Genomic DNA, 16,815 nt, shown 5'->3' on the forward strand with positions numbered 1-16,815 from the left:
ATTTGCAGGAAGAATTCCTTCCTGTGAAAACATTTCAGTATCTTAATCTGACATTTTCTGATTAAAATATTTTAAAAACTAAGTTCTATGCCAATGTTTTTGAAATAAAGGAATAAACAGAGGAACAAAGAGTTAGGTGACTTGTCAAGGATAATACAGAAAGTTATCAGCAGAGCCAGAAGCAGGCACCAGGAAGCCTTACTCTGTGGTGGTGCAGCCTTATGATCATTAGTGCATTTCTTCTTTGCCTTTTCACAGGGAGAAAATTTATTCCTGTGGGATAAGATAATGGGATCTCTAATGTTCCTAGTTGAAATTAAGTGCATGAAGTGAATTTTTGACTCTGCTTTGCTTTCAGAGTTATGGAATTATTTATTTTAAATCCTCAAATTATATTCTAAAATTAAAAGTTTAATTTATAATCTTTGTGAAGTCTTGCAAACTAAGTAACTTCCAAAGCAGGAATAGAAGGTTTTCTTATATAATTCCATCAAAACTTTTATGGAAAAATTAAATCTTAAGACAAAAACAGATACATAAATCAATTAGAAAAATCTAAACTGTTTAATTTATTCCAGGGGGGAAAAAAAAGAAGTAACATACTGTAAATCTTGCACCTTGGAAAATATTACATTTATACTTGATTTCTCATTACAAGCATTTTCTTACTTATTTGTCTTAATAAAGCATTACATAAACATTAAGAAAACATTTTATAGTTTTTAAAATGTGTTTGTACTTTAAACCTCTTGAACAATGTGGCATCACACTAATATTTTTGAGCATCCTATAATGCTTATGCTTAATTGAAGCTAGTGGATGATGAGACATAATGGATCATTCCCAATTACATGTTTTTGCACATGCAGAACTTGTCATCATGCATACATATTATGTTAGACATGAATGCACTAGGAGAATGAAATGCAGACAGCCCAGAAATAACCAGGAAATATTGCGATATTGAAACATTGCTCTGTAACCTGCTGTTCTATATGAGTAAGAAATGAGAATGGGAAACACTATTTGGACTTCTCCCCATTTACTAAATAACATAGCAACAATTTCTGTGTTTATGTGCAGTGGAAACAAATTAGGATTTCATATACACATTTCTCCATATAGAACGAAAGATCTTACAAATTTACATTGACCATTAACTTTCAATTAGAAGGTTAAAATAAGAAAAACGGCCTACAGAAAAGAAAGTCCTATTTAATATGGAAAATATGCTGCAATTTAGAGTATATTAGGTTATTTGCTGCTATTATACAGCTTACTTTCCTAAATTACTCTTAAATAATTTTGTAACACACTCCCAACCTTCCTCTTCTGATACAGCTTTAAATTAAAATCTCCGAACATAAATACTTAATGATAAGAGATCTTAGTTCCACTAGGACTTCAGGGAGTTTATCTTCATAGGAATGGGACCATAAAGAACTATCTCTAAAAAAGATTTATGGGTTTTGCAATATATTGTGCATAGAATCTGCTATACCACATAAAAGACAGTGTTTTGTGCAAAATGAAAATGGGAAAAAGAAAGCCATGGTGGACCCCCTTGTTTGGAAGCATCTATTTTTTGTGCATATTATGAAAATACAGAGCATATTTCATACTGGCACATAGAATGGGTTCTTTCATGGTTGTGTGAACTCCCTTATCATTTCAGCAGCAGCAGTAACATAGCTGTCATTGTCTTAGGATATAAGAAAGGCAGGTCCACATGGACAAAGAGACTATATTTTATTAAAATAGGCACTGTATCAGAAAAAAAAAAACAGGCTTACATTTAGCTGTGGAGTCAATAACATGTTGGTCAGGCCATTTCTGTCACCGTTCACCCTTACCATTTGCTCAGTACCTACAGTTCCCATTAGTTAAAAGGGGATTTTGATTGTTTAGTTTCTACCTCCCAAATAACTGTGTCCTCTCTGGATGAGATGTACGGGAAAACAGTCCATTAAAATATTGGTTGTTGCAGGCAGACTGCTACAGAAGAACCAGTAGATTTGCTTTTGCAAAGCAACTTTTCAAAAAGCATCATATTCCATAAAATCATTCTCTTTTCTTAAGCTACAGAAGCAGCATAAAGGTTGAAATTTTCCATTATGATTGTTACCTGGGAAGTAGCACTGGTTCTAGACTCTGGGCTGCCACTGATGTCTAAATTTTCTTACAGTGTACACACGAATACCTGAAACACACACGCGCACAGTCAATTACTAGATCACTTTGGTAACACATATTTCAACAGCTGCACGTATCCTACCTTTGCAGTGGCCCTGGCTCGGAATTCGGGGCAGCCATTAACAGTTATGGTTTCATGCATGTATTGATACACCTAAAATGTTCATGAAAACAAAATGAAATTAATTATAGGAGCAAAACAAGGACTTTATATTAACCCAGACAGGAAAGTCCCTTTCCCTCAAAGAACTAACTTTCATTAATGCTGTATTCATGCAATCACATAGTCAAGTGTCTGCTAAGCTTGAGCAGGCTGAGGTTAATAGAGAACATCAATCTGTTTCTCATGATAATATCCAAACTTTACATCTTCCAACACAACTCCCCTCCATTCTCTAGCAAGTAATTTCCTAAAACCAGCTAAATTCTATGTTTTCAAGAATTCGTGTTTCCAGGCAACTGACTTGAATGCAAATGATCTGAACTGACCTGAGTGGTGTCTCAGCCTCCAACAATGACTTCTTTGGTCTCTGAACTTTCTTATGAACTAAAAGACTTAGGAAACTGATGTTAAAAAATATGCAAGCTGCTCAGCATACAGAAGAAGAAAAATGCTGCTCAGCTGAAGAATGGAAGTAAAAATAGCTCTGGACAGAGGTGATAGTGCTACCTTCCATCAGCCATAACTTGGAATGTGAAAAGGGTTGACAGTCTGGTAAGTCAGGTCAGACATGGTCAATGAGTAAGATTATAATTTAAAAAGAAACTGTACATACACATAAATTACATAAAATCAACACTGCCAATATAGGTAATTTTCTGTCATTTTTTTTCTGGTATATGCTTTTGGCTCACTTTCCCAGGTCCTTAACTCTCCATTTTAAACCTCTCCAGTAAAGAGGAAGGAAAAGGCTTTGTCTTACATTGCCTTTGTTCTCTAGATTTGTCACACTGTCAGAGTAAAACTAACAACCAAAGCCTTGATACTACCCAGTTATTTTGAAAGCAAACTTAAAAAATAAAAATATTTATATATAACATACAGAAAGTTTTTGGAAGACAAAGGTGAATGCAAACAAACCAAACCTTTTCTTTAACTTTCTTATAAAACCAACAAACTTTAAAAAAAGTTGTTATATGCTACTGATTTACTGTGGGCATTTTCTTGACCTAATTAATCAGAAATTTTGTTGTTTCATATGCTCTATGTTTCAGGCTGCACTTCTCATTACTTTGCTAGTAAAGTATGTTAGTTTTTACAGCAATCTCCTTAGGTTCCTTGAGGAGTGCAGATTCAAATGTAGTTCAAAAATAAATTTATCTTTCACTCATTTGCTGATGCTTTAGCAGAAGTGCCAAAACTTTCCTCTTTGGTAATGTAAATGTTACTTTGGTGGAGAAGTACTTAACTGACCTACAAACTTTTCCCATGGATAGACAAAAATTCCCCATTCCTCTGTCCTGATGACTTGTTACTCAGTACCATAACGAAGCATCTCTCCCCACTGAGCCTGTTAATATGAAACTTAACACACTGACAAGCATATGCTGCAAACACCTAAACAGAATTAAGATTTGTGTCTCATTTCTGATTTCAGTGGACAGATACTGTTAATCAAGCATTCTTAAGTAGCAAAATGTCTGCGGATGACTTATCCCCAGACCTTTTTTCTTGGGGTATCATACATAAGGAAAAGGCGAGAAATGAAAGGAGATAAATGCAATACATTTCAGAGATCTAAAACATGACGAACACTTCCACAATACAGCAAAAGATTCTTTGTCTTGACTACTGTCAGCACATATGCCATTCTAGAACTGGATTCAAAAAAGCCTGGGCCGATGAAGAAAACTGAGACAAGGGGATCATGCTGAAAATCCTCCTGCTTTCTCCATTTGAAATGAAATCTTGCTTCCATTGGGAACATGGACACTGACCACAGCAGAAACCAGGATTTTGCCCTTATTTGTAAACATTTGGGAAAAGAAAGCTCTTTTATAGTCTCTAAAGGATTTCTGGTTTCTTATGTTTTAGTACTGGATGATACCATCATAAAAATGGGTCGAGCCTACATATTCAGCATTATTCTACACAGATCAGTTCAGTGTTTGTTGTGTTATGCTGTAGGACTTATTATTACATAACAAGAATTACTATATTATATAAGAAGAACAATTGTGTGTAATTGCAGTAATGAGTCATTACATACTTTTTTCTTCAAAACCCATCGTGTACTGAACCACTAATAATGCTGTATTTTCTTCAGGTTCCACTTCATCTTAGAACATGACAGCAGATTCTACATATTGTTTTTGTTTGCACAGCTTTAAATGCTACGGCTCGCTAAAATGTTTAAAGGCATATATTTGAATATTGAACTATTATGACATTAACTTGCTTCAAAAACAGGTCACAGTATTTCATATAAAGGAACAGTTACTAAAAAGTTCTTTAAAATATTCATGACTAAGCTCAGTAATCACAAAGGTGAGCTGATAATAACAACATTCATTTCATTGTTAGGTTTGAAGTCATATAACTTCCTGTTGACTGCATCCTACCAGTATCTAGCTGGTAGATCTTTAAAATCCAGTATTCTGGTAACTGTTTTGTATACTGATGAAAGAAAAGACTCACGAGCGTGTGATTAAACAGTACGATAAAAAATAATCCAGCACCTCAACAACTTCTGGAAAAATATGATCAATATTGTCATATAATCCTTGGGTAATCTGTAAATTCTCAATGCTAACAGATTTAAAATGTTGTTCTGCAAAGAGTGATCGTGGTATCCATACCACAGTTCTTACAGAAAAAGAGTCCGGCATGTCAGATCTCACTGTCTACAAGCAACAGATGCAACCAGTCTTGAATATTTGCTTGAGGCATTTGTAAATCTAATTATCCTATTTGACTGTTAAATAATCCTGAATGTAATTTGAGTTTAAGAATGATAAAACATATACACCCACATAACTTTCTTATTACTGAGTCAGTTTGACAACCAAACACAGACTAATCGTACCTGTTCCACCAAGCTCCTTAAACTCTTTGTAGGGTTCAGATTTAACCAGGGCTCATTCTTGCAGTGCACTGAAGTCCATAAACAAATGTTGCTTGTTTTCCTGTAGCCACACTAAGCCCTTTATTTATGCTGTTCTCAGCACCACCTTGGCCATGGTTTTAGCACAACAAATCCATTCTGCTCCCTCTTCTGTGTACACAGAACACATAAACTGAAAATCTCTTTGTTCTCAGACTAAGATGGTATTTAAATCCTCCTGGTATGAAATATAGCTTCTTGTTGAATCCAATGCACGTGACAAGTAACTGAAATGGATTTAAAAAATCTTTTCTTTCAATTCTTACTATCATCTGTACATCTGATTATATTTTTAACATATAAAAATTCTCCTGAATCCAATGATGTCATCCTTAAGATGCTTGTATAAGATCTGCTGTAGCTTTCTTTACTTAAAGAAAATACCAGTCAGTATAGAAAAAGACCAAGGCATAGATTTTAATTTAAAGCATTTGGAAATCTCCCCTGTAGGATATTTACTAAAGAAGTATTTTAAAACTGTGACCATTGTCAACTCCGATAGATTAATCATTTTGAAAGACATCATTGGATAGTATGATTGAGCTGCAGAAAAAAAATTAACATATCACAGAATCACGGACTGGTTGAGAATGGAAGTGACTCTAGAGGTCATCTCATTCAACTGCCTTGCTCAAGCAGGGCCACCTAGAGCCAGTTGCCCAGTACAGTAACTAGATGATTCCTATATATTACTAACTTGAAAAAGAGCATTTTTGTATGTACAGCTATATATTTTTTGAGTGTCTGCAAGACTACACGGGTGTTTAGTAGTATTATTTACTGACAGACTCCATAAAAGCCTGATGGTCTAGTGCCTAGGGAAAAGAGCTTCCACAATTAATTAGTAATATAAATTAAATTACAGATGAAATGTCAATGATTCAAGACACAAACCTGCAGCTGGAAGGTAAATGGTTTCAAATCATTTCTCCCCCCAGTGATTTCTACCAAAACTGTGAGTGTCTGTGTGCTGAATGTTCATTGGGTAAAGGCGTGCTGCAGGCAGGGGTTTGTTCGCACAGATCTCATTTGTGCTGTGGAGCAAGACGTACTCGGCTTTGTTTTCTCTTTCCTGTGGAGCACAGAATACAACGCTCCTACCAAGCAATACTCCTGAAAGCACGAATACAGACCTCAGACTTTTTTCAGCTTCTGCAGGTAGTCTCCTCAGACATAACCTGAAGTTATTCTCCCACAATACTCAAAGATTACAGAAAGAGTGCAGGAGGTAAATTACAGCAAGAAAATTTGAACTTGGAAGTGAATCCTCCTTGTACTCTGTCAGCTCTTGCAGGCAAAGAGAAATGCACATTTTATTACCTTTCCCAGCAGGAGCTGTAGTGAGTCAGATGCAGCAGGTATTATTGTTATGATGATGGGCCTCACCCCCACACATTCAGCTGGGAGGCAAAGCAGCTGGTTTAAGATTACTGGAGTGCAGGAAGGGGAACAGCCTTACAGGTACTTTAGGAGCTAGCTTCTTACCAAAAATGACTCCATATAGACTCATAACAAAGCAGCAGGTTATTTAGGGCTTGGCTATTTAAGTCAATGCAAAGCCATAGAAGGTCCAGGAAACACAGTGCACTTAGCTGCCTGTTTTGTAAGAGTGTCTAGAAGTAGTATTTCTGTTTACAACCTGAATGATGCAGCATCTTTTCTGATGACTTCTCTAAGACAGAATTTAATTAAACAATTTTATTCCATTAACTTCCATAAGAGGTATTTAGTGATTCATCCCCGGATGAAATATGTAATTCTAAGTACAACTGTACCTACAATAATGATGCTCAACTTTAGGACAAGCTGATCTGAACACCAGAAGGGCAGAGGTACGAGGCAGAAGTAATTTTACAGCAATGAACAGGTGCTCAGAAACCCCCCATAAACACAGACTACATTGCAATTCAGACCTGCGATGTAGCAAGCCCAGATACAGTTCTCTGAAATTTCTAAGTGGGGAAGTGACCTTTTTTGAAAATGTAAGGGGTTTCTTAGCAAGAGATCATACATGTAAGTAGTAATAATCAGCTATTTCCACAGTGCCTGCAGTATGATAACAATAAAAAGACATAAAATGCCTCCTTCAAGAAGTCACAACCTAAGTAAGTGACTTAGGTAAATCACAGGTAAGCAGGTAAAGGGGTGAAATGAAGAAAAAATCTGCAAAAAGACTGAAAAATTATGTTTAAAATATATATTGGCATCATCTGGGTTTAGCTCCTCTGCCGTATTTTTTGTGGCTTCAAGTGTAGAAAAGAATTGTATCCCTATTTTTGGAAGAAGACCTTCAAGGAAGGGAAGACAAGAGCCTGACAGACAGTACAGAGGGGAGAGTTAGCATGAGAATAACCACAGCAAGGAGGACATAATTGGTTTCACTGCACTTCTGTAGTCATGTCAGTGGAACAGTGTACATGTGTGCATCCTTGCAGAACTGATGCTAAGCTATAAAAGAGAGATGGTTACTTATTTACACCTCAGTACTATATATCTGCCGTCAACCAGCTGAATCCCTGTCTTCCTAATTGCCTTCTTATGTTGGAGTGGATGATAAATATATTTTTCCCTTCTAAGATGTCAAGCAAAAAGAAGCATCTCAGTCAGTTGTTTACCACAGAAGGGTAGAATATACTTTATTCAGCATAGTTGCTGGCCTCTCCTGTCCAGATTTGGAGCTCACACCCAGAACTTCAGTCTCCTTCCACTCTGAGACCCACATTTCATTTCACTTGACGCATGAACCAGTCCTTGGGGCAGGCCAGGAGACTGCCTAGTCTTGTGACTGGGAGAAGTTACAGAGCAAAGGTGCACTGGAGAGCTGCAGACCTCTCCATGGTGGTGCCTGTGAATCCCTTGTTTCTGAGAGCAAAGGCCACCTGCAGCACAAATTGGTAGTGTCTCTCCCACTCCACTGTCTTTCTTTTCTCTTTCACATTCTGTTTGGCATTTTTTCCTTACCCATAACCTCTTGCTTATATTTTCCATTCTTAATCCAACACACTTATGTCTGTGGAAAGGAATGCTTTGGTTTGTATGCCTGGACAGACTCCCCTAGAGCTGTGCTTCAGCACCCAATTCAGAACAAGCTTGTCCACATCAGTGAGCAAGGCTTAAATGCTACAAAGGTTAGAAGAGACTCTGGTGACCTCTTGTACAACACAAAGCATGGACTCTTACCTGGTAATATTTTACACCAATCACCACTTTTCCTTGAACTACAGACTTTCAGAGCTCAAGAGTTTTCAAAATCTCTGCCCCTTGTGGTAGGTTTTCTGAAATTTCAAACAGTATTTGCCTTTCTACAAAATTATTCACAAACAAATCTAATTATCCATCTAAAATGACAACTAAACAGATGATGACATAAAAAAAAAGAAAATGCCAAAAACAACTGAAAGTGTGTATATTAGCAGTAAGGAGGTATGCAGCTAACCCAACCACATTTCCTCTTTCATAATTCCTCTTTCGTAATGACTTTTTACATCTGAAATCTTACTCAAGCTCAAAACCAAAGCAGTGGAGCCATTCAGCCATAAACCTGTGGTAGCTCAATGAAAGTGGAAAATATCTAGTGACAGTGTGTTAAGTTTTGTATCTCTTGAATATCAGATGGAATTTCTGCTTTTGCGCCTGTGTTCTGCTTCTTAAAAAATCATCTCATGTGATAAGTATGCTTGGGAAAGCACATTTACATCTTTAAGAGCATGTTTTCTCCAGAACTATATATATACAGAGCTATAGCCACTTGCTAAGATACTGTACTAAACACTGTCATACACCATAGTCTAGAAGACAGTAGTTCCATTCACTAGTTGGAAGCAGGCTGATTTTCTCTGCTATCAATCTAGTTGACTCAAAAAATATTAACATTGTGTTAATAGCTACTTTGGTAGTTAATTTAAAAAAGTGGGGAAGAGATTATTCTGAATGACTAGAAAGAAAGAGAATTTGGTAACTGTATACATAGCAGTGCTTGTGAGGGACAGACCCCCACAAAAGCACTGGTGGTGGAAGAACGGCACGGAGGTGATATATACACACCACAATTTCAAGTCTACAATAAACTTAGTTTCTTCTTAAACAAGATTGTTTGAACAAATGAATCACAAAAGCCCATTTTGTTACAAGACTATGATGTTTAACTAATCCAAATAGAAGCAGAATTAGGCAATCTAACACCTAAGCTCACAGTGTATATTCTGTAAATAATCTTCAGTCTGCCCCTGAGTGCAAGCTGATGAAAGTTCTTTCATCAATGTCAACAGGACAAGTCAATAGTTACCTGTGAGTACAGAGAGGTTGAAATGGCTGAAAAGTTCCTTTGAGAGAAAGGCACGTGATAGGTTATTGTTCTTACTGGAAGCACCAACATGTCTGTATTATGTAAGTTGTTGCTTGCAGCTACTGAATTTCAACAACTGAATTTGAAAAAGCTGCTTTGTGACAACTAGTCTGTATTAATGAGCTATTTATATCAGACAGAATGTGGTCATTCAAGGTTGCTGGCATTCTGAATATTTTTACATGATAAGCTCTCATTAGCCTTCGAGCAGTTACATGTTTACATTGGAAAAACCACTGGTGTCTATTGTCAAAACCAAACTTTGCATCATTTTCACAATCGTTGCAGCAATCCCTTTCTATGAAGTAACATAGCATGGATATTGCCACATGATGCCATAGGGATGTTAACCCATTAAAAAGCACGAACCTGTAAGTGAAATTCAGTCTTGTTTAACAACTTGAGGAGATGAGATAGTTTTAATTTCAGACCACGTGTAAGAAATATTATGAATGTTTGCTTCAGCATTTTCATTGAGGATAATTTATATAAATGTTTCCTTCTTTAGGGGATGGGGGTTATGGAGGAAACTAGGTCAGTTCTACCAAAGCGAAAAAACTGATCTGAATACTGATGCATTATTAAGCTGTCCTTAGGCAGTAGGAAAAAACCAGCATGGGCCTGAGACATTGTTAAAAATAAATTAAGGATAATTGCTGCAAAGGTATAATATTTTAATTTAGGGTGAACTCCTTAATGAGTAATACTTCATGAGCTCAAGTTAAGTGGATTTTTTTCTTTTTTTTTTGTGTGGAAAATGGTGGTGTGCACTCTGCTCTGACAGTATCTGTGGCGGTGTCAGAAGGCTGACCCAAGTTTTGGTCCCTGAGCTCTTGCCATATGATGCTGTGTCTGTCCAAGAAACAACCCAACAGGGGTTACGGGCTGGGGCCAAAATCTCTTTCCTCCCTTATGTGTGAGCAGAAGTACGTAGCAGATGTACCCGAAAACGCATGCTGTCACATCCTCTACACATATTGGGTGAGTCAATTGAAACACGCCTGGTGTTGCTGTTAGGATACACAAGACCTCTGTGTGCCCCTCTTCCTTCCAATGTCAATTCTGTCTGGAGTCATTGCTGACACTCTGAAGTCAGTAGGAAATTGCTTAATACCCTTTTAGGAATAAGGAAAAATAGACTTTTATTTGCAAGTAAAAACTACTTATATGAGGAACAAGAAAAATATAATTGGATCATTTAGTTTATTTCCTATCTCTTGCACACTATATTCTATATTCTGCTCAAAGTCAATGGGAACTACGATCTGGCATATTTAAAATAGTGTTACAAGTGTTGCAGAAACTGTATCCTTTGCAATCACTAAACCTTAGCAAAATACAGTTCTAAAAGTCTCTTCGGCTGTTTCTACTGCAATATACTGGCATAAAAAGAAATACCAACGTGTGTGATTAGTCAATTCCCATAAGACCACTTGGATCTCACAGCCTACAATTTACACTCTCTTAGACCTCGCTGCCAGTTACTTTTGAGTTCAAAAACACACCACACATTAATAAACACTAATACCCTTGACTTCATCACTAAGTCTGTATATGCTGTTGAGGCTGACATATGCAACAGCCATATTCCAAACTTTAACAGATTTGTCAAAACCTTGCCAAAATGAGCACCTGGATGAAACATGACATCATCATGCAGGCTCATCTCAAATGTTCCTATCAAGCTGAGAAGGCAGGGGGAAGGAAGGAAACTACTGATGCTTCTTGTTTTAATGGACAACAAAAATATAGATAAGAGTTTTACAATTTTTCTTAAAAAAATGGTGATTGAGCAGCATTTCTCAGGAGTCTCATCAGTGACACCAGTTAAGTGGCAGCAGAGGGATACTGAGGCTCCACCAAGACAAAAAAATGGTGCAGTGGCTTCTCACAATCTTTCACTTATTAATATTACTCGGTAGTTAACCTTGCTGCTGATTCCTCTCAAGAGGAAGAAGCAGGCTTGAGATGAACTGCAACAGAGGCTATTCTGTTTATTCTGAAGAGTTTTATGTAATCAAATAGGATAATGCAACAACAAACTAAAATGATAATGTGAGCAAACAAAAAAGATGCTGAGATGCACCACACATGTTCCACTGGAGTCACCTTCCACAGCACACGCAGCTGCAGCTGTGTGTCAAAATGAGAACATCACCTGAGTACCACTCAGTTTTGGTAAATATGATACAGCCACCCAGATAAACTGTACAAGTCATGTGATTGTTTTGAATCTTGTAGGACTCTTGAAGCACTAAAGTATTTATTTATCTTGTAAAAGGCACAGTTACACAAGCAGAGCGTAAGTATAATTAGATATACAGCCACCAGCCAACTCTAAAAAATGATCTTTTATCAAAACCAGTAGGAGAAAGCATCCATTAAAGAACCATGATACAGTCTGGTCCCAGATTCTAGAGTACTCTGTGTGACAAATCTATGTATTTAGCTCTAGGCAGCTAAAAATCAGGTGACAACAGCAGCTGTTTTAAATCTCCTGCAGTGAAGTCATGAAAGTGGTGGGAACTTAGTAATTGCACAGAGACTAAATAATGCTTTCTCTCAAACAATGCCTGGGCAGCTTGGTAAATTCATATAATTGCCATTAATGAAGGCCATCTGCTGAGTTACAAGGTAATAATTTCCAGAAGTTCTCATTCATGCCATCCAGGGCTTGTGAGCAACAGAGTAATGCTTCAATCAGTTATAGTAAAGTGGCAAATGAAACTTGTTTTTCAAAATTGGAGTAATTTCTGACTACATCCACCCTAAAAAATAGCATATATTTTAACACAGTAGGGTAATTAAAAAAAAAAAAAAGTTCTGCTAACTTATGCTTTTCTGCTGAACTTCCTCAATGCCTAATCCAGCATGGTGGCAAGACAAAGAGCAGACAGCTCATCTTTAGAAATCTGATTTTTTTATTAGCTAATAAAAATACATTAAAAATCCTTCTTTCAACTCATCATTATGAGTACAGTACCTGCAACCAGGAGGCAGAAGGCAAAATTCATGAAACATGAATACATTACATCACTAGTGTGACATACCATCATATTTGAGTCAAGGCTAAGTAATGCCCTTCCCTCTCAGTGATGGAGGTACTAATTTAAATTTTATGTAGCTTTTCATTGCTGAGACAGTGGAAATGAGAAAGAGATGGAAAGGTACAGTAGAAAATTCTTGCAAATGCTACACAGCCCCAGAATTCAGGTAAATTGAACTGGTTTGGCTGACATTATAATCTACTCCAATATCTAAAAAAAAGATAAAATAACAAAATTTTACAAATAACATCCAGGAATGCAAATTTTATTGAAAAGTTACAAATAAATCAGTGCATAAGCATGCAAAAATCTGAATTAAATTGGTGAATTTGCACAATTCCATATTTGCTACAGCATGAGTCCTACTACTAAACAAATGGCGCAGTGATTCTGAATAAGCTATCAGGAACATTAGAACAAGTTATAACAAAGTATCAGATTAGCCTAAGGAGAACTCTGCTTCCCAGCCAGTCTAACGAGGCATCATGCTAATAAAACTGCAGTGTTTTTGTGACCTGAGGTAGAACACTGAGCTGATAAATCTCCGTCACTTTACTCCTATGCGTTGTCCTATTGCCCTTTTGTTTACTAATTGCCTTATTAGTAAGTCCAGCATATCACTTCTGCTCAATCTGACCAACAGTTCGGTTTGCACAGGCAAATGCAACAGCAGGGGCTCTTTAGATGCCAGGCTCCCTACTGAGCTTTAATCACAGTTCTGTGCTGTGAATTATAGCAAGATGTCTTCTCAATACATTTATTTTTCAAGCTTGCATCTTATAATTTAAAAACTTCAAACGCTGGGCTTGCCCTGTGGAGATGACAGACTGACCAGAACTGTATTTCTACTTCCATAACAAATATGCAGCTTCCAGCAAAAATAAAGCATTAAGACAGGGCAGAATTGGGACTCGGGGGCTTACCTTGGTGCCAACTGAGACAATTTGGCCTGCTGCACCTCTATTTTTATAAGGACTCATGAGGCAGAAAACAATGACATTCTGCTTCAGAGACTAGGTCTGGGATATGGAGTAACAGCATTATATTGCAAACTGAACAAATTTTAAGATTATTGAAACACAATGAAAACAGGTATTTAAATGACTCCTACATTAAAATCTTAAATTAATAATTGAATAAAAGACTAAATGAGGATTTTTGCCTGAGTCCAGCTAATACCCAGATTGTTATATTCAGTACAGCCCTGTAAAAATGGAGTACACCACCACACTAGGACATGTGAAGTGAATGAACATCTAAGGGCTCCAGCCAGCCTTCTGCTCTCACACATGGCATCACAGTATAGTGATAAGCACAGTACCACCAGATTCAGTTGTCACCACCCAGTGGCCTTCTTTTGGTCCCTTAATATTTGCAAAGCCATACATCAGGGTTAATAAAGGAAAGTGTGGGTGGGCAGCTCAAGGAAATGACCAGATAAAAAAACATTGCACATCAGCAGCACTGGGATTCTGGGCGTTCAGATCACTAAGGCATGGAAATGAAACTAGTAATTAAAGGAAATCATTCCATTAGGCTTATTAAAGTATCCTACCTAATATATAATGACACTACGATTTTAATACTATACAACATGAGTAAGAATCACTAAAGTAACTAGGAAGCATGAGGAGCTCATGAAAAATATGGGTCAGTGTTCTGCCATTGCCATTTTTATGCCTGTAAGTCAACAGGGGTCTTTAAATGTCCAGGATGCTCTGTTTACATTTTATAGCAAGCTTAAAAAAGTTTTAAACTACTGAGGTAGGAACTGAACTATTTTCAAAGACAACGTGCTTTCCCAATGACTAATTTCATACAAGATGGACAAGATTAGAGTACTTTGTGTTGATTGCACCTCTTTTGTCAGTGACTGAATGCTACAGAATTGCTTTTCTGTGATGACGTGATATTTTGGTGAGAGTCATAACAACATAAAATAATGGTTACTTTTGTGTGTCTGGTTGCCAGACCACATTTTTATCTGATTCATTTTGGCATCACCATAGGTATTTCCTAGTCAGATCTTATTTCAAACAACATCCACACAGAAAAACTTTAGATTTAACCTTGAAGAGAAAAATTGAGTAGCAGAGGCAAGCTGGGAGAAAAACTAAATACACCTGAATATTACATATTTAACACATAGAAATGGAAGTCAGGGAATCAACATGAAAGAAAACTTTGCTCACCAGGAGATGCAAGTATTTATTAAACTGTACTGTTATTCTCCTGGTTCTTGACCACCAATTATCAGATGTTAGCAGTAAATGAAATTCACATAAGCTGCTAAGGCATGTCACATTTTCTTGATGATGATCTAAGGTGTTTTGCTTAGCTTTTTATTCTATCATCTCTGCCCACAGATCTTTAGGGTTTCTTACCAGACCAGAAATTTACCTTATCTTACAGCTCTTACAACTTCCTTTTGCTGACTTATAACAATTAAAGTAACTTTATCAATTAGGCTGTCTAGTTTTATGTTGCATATGAATGTAACTTCTCGGTAGCTAAATTATGCATTCACTTTCAAAGCATTTCATTTATTCCAATAACCCCTTGGAAATCAGATGACAATAACATAGCAACAGCTTCAAATAAACAGCAAAAACATTTAGAAGGGTAAAGAACTTAATGGTATAATGGAAAATATTTGTGCAAGTTTTATCAGATGACAAAGCTATAGAAGCCTAATTAATCTTCATGTAGCTAGGGAGCTTTTAAAAGAAGTAAAAATTAATTTTTTTCCCAAACTGACTTTCGATGTGATCAGACTTTGGTTAACTTGTTTTCTGGTCTAGGGCTATTCAGGTGAAAAGGAAATACTGAGGCCATTATACACTTCAATTATTTCCATTATTTTCAGAGCTCATCCATATTCCTGCCTAGTGCCAGACAGAATATTTCAGTTGGTGGCACTTATATTTAGCTAAGTGAGAACCATTAATCACCATTTCCTAACATAGCATCCTTGAAAAATGCTAAAGTACTTCTATTTAAATTTCATTCACTTTTTAAAACAATTTATTTCCATGGAATATTAGTGTAGGGATTTGAAATTTGATTTACTAAATAAATTCCCATAAATACAATTAATTACAGCCATTAGATAGATTCCTACACATTAGATTGGAATGTACACCATCTATTATCATATCTCATACTTTTAAAGGCTAATGGGTCATGAAAGTAACCTCCTACTTCTGTAGTTAAAGAATTCCTACTTGTAGAATGGACAAGACACATTTAGTTAGTCTAGTGCATACTGCATTTCATCTTTGATCCTTTCACCTACCCTCAGCCCAATAAAAATAAGTCTCTGGGACTTATTTTAACAACCAAACTCACTGGACAGTTAAGTTTCCATAATTTCTTGGACTGGAAAATGAAATTTTTTATTTTACAAAGTTCCTCCATTATGGTGTTTATAGGACTACAAAAGTCAGCCTCAATCTCTTTTACTAGATTTTCTTATGAAAGAAAATAAGGCTCAGATCTTGCATTATAGAATGAACACAGCACACTGCAGATCTGACTATCTGCATATATATAAAAAGCAGCCTCTTTCAGAATTTGCATACTAACACAAAGCCTATCTCTTCATCCCATTTTGATTACTCCTACCTACAGCTCACACCCGGTCTGCTTCACTCCCACTTTTCTCATTATTTCCAACTGGCTGTCGTGCATTCTTCTGTAATGTCAACAACTTTTCTCCTCTAGTCTGTGTAGGCGCTAATAAAGAAAATTAAAATCTAGTCACCACACTCTCACATTCTGCTCTAAGGTAAGAAAAGATAAACAGTGGGAGAGAGCATTTGTAGAAAAATTTCTGTCTTGCCTTAGTTGTCTCAAACTCAAAGACACAGAAAAATCTGTGCCATTCAATAAATTCCAGTGTACATGAAGGACATACAAGAAGGGCATCCCTGATTAATGACACGACAGCTCAGATATCCTCCCAGTCCCTCTTGCAGTGCTTGGAGATGGCTAACAATGTAATGTGACCAAAATATTCCATGCTTTTATAATCTTTTTTTTATATAGAAGCAATTATTTTCTAAGTTTTTCAACAGTTCTTCAACTGGTAGGAAAAAAGAGAGTTACAGTCTAAATATCTGCCAAG

The 16,815-nt window shown here is 36.6% G+C and overlaps 1 protein-coding gene across 1 annotated transcript in view; it reads right to left on the reverse strand.

Moving 5' to 3' along the window:
- The window catches only part of LIN7A (lin-7 homolog A, crumbs cell polarity complex component), a 46,862-nt gene that overhangs the window by 8,373 nt on the left and 21,674 nt on the right, over window positions 1–16,815 (reverse strand). The window contains exon 3 of the mRNA XM_041409806.1: window positions 2,276–2,347. Coding sequence (XP_041265740.1) covers window positions 2,276–2,347 — 72 coding nt within the window. The remainder of the gene's footprint in view (window positions 1–2,275; window positions 2,348–16,815) is intronic.

Source organism: Onychostruthus taczanowskii, unplaced genomic scaffold (genome assembly GCF_017590055.1).
Source record: "Onychostruthus taczanowskii isolate IOZ18803 unplaced genomic scaffold, ASM1759005v1 scaffold31, whole genome shotgun sequence".
NCBI classification, from domain to species: domain Eukaryota; kingdom Metazoa; phylum Chordata; class Aves; order Passeriformes; family Passeridae; genus Onychostruthus; species Onychostruthus taczanowskii.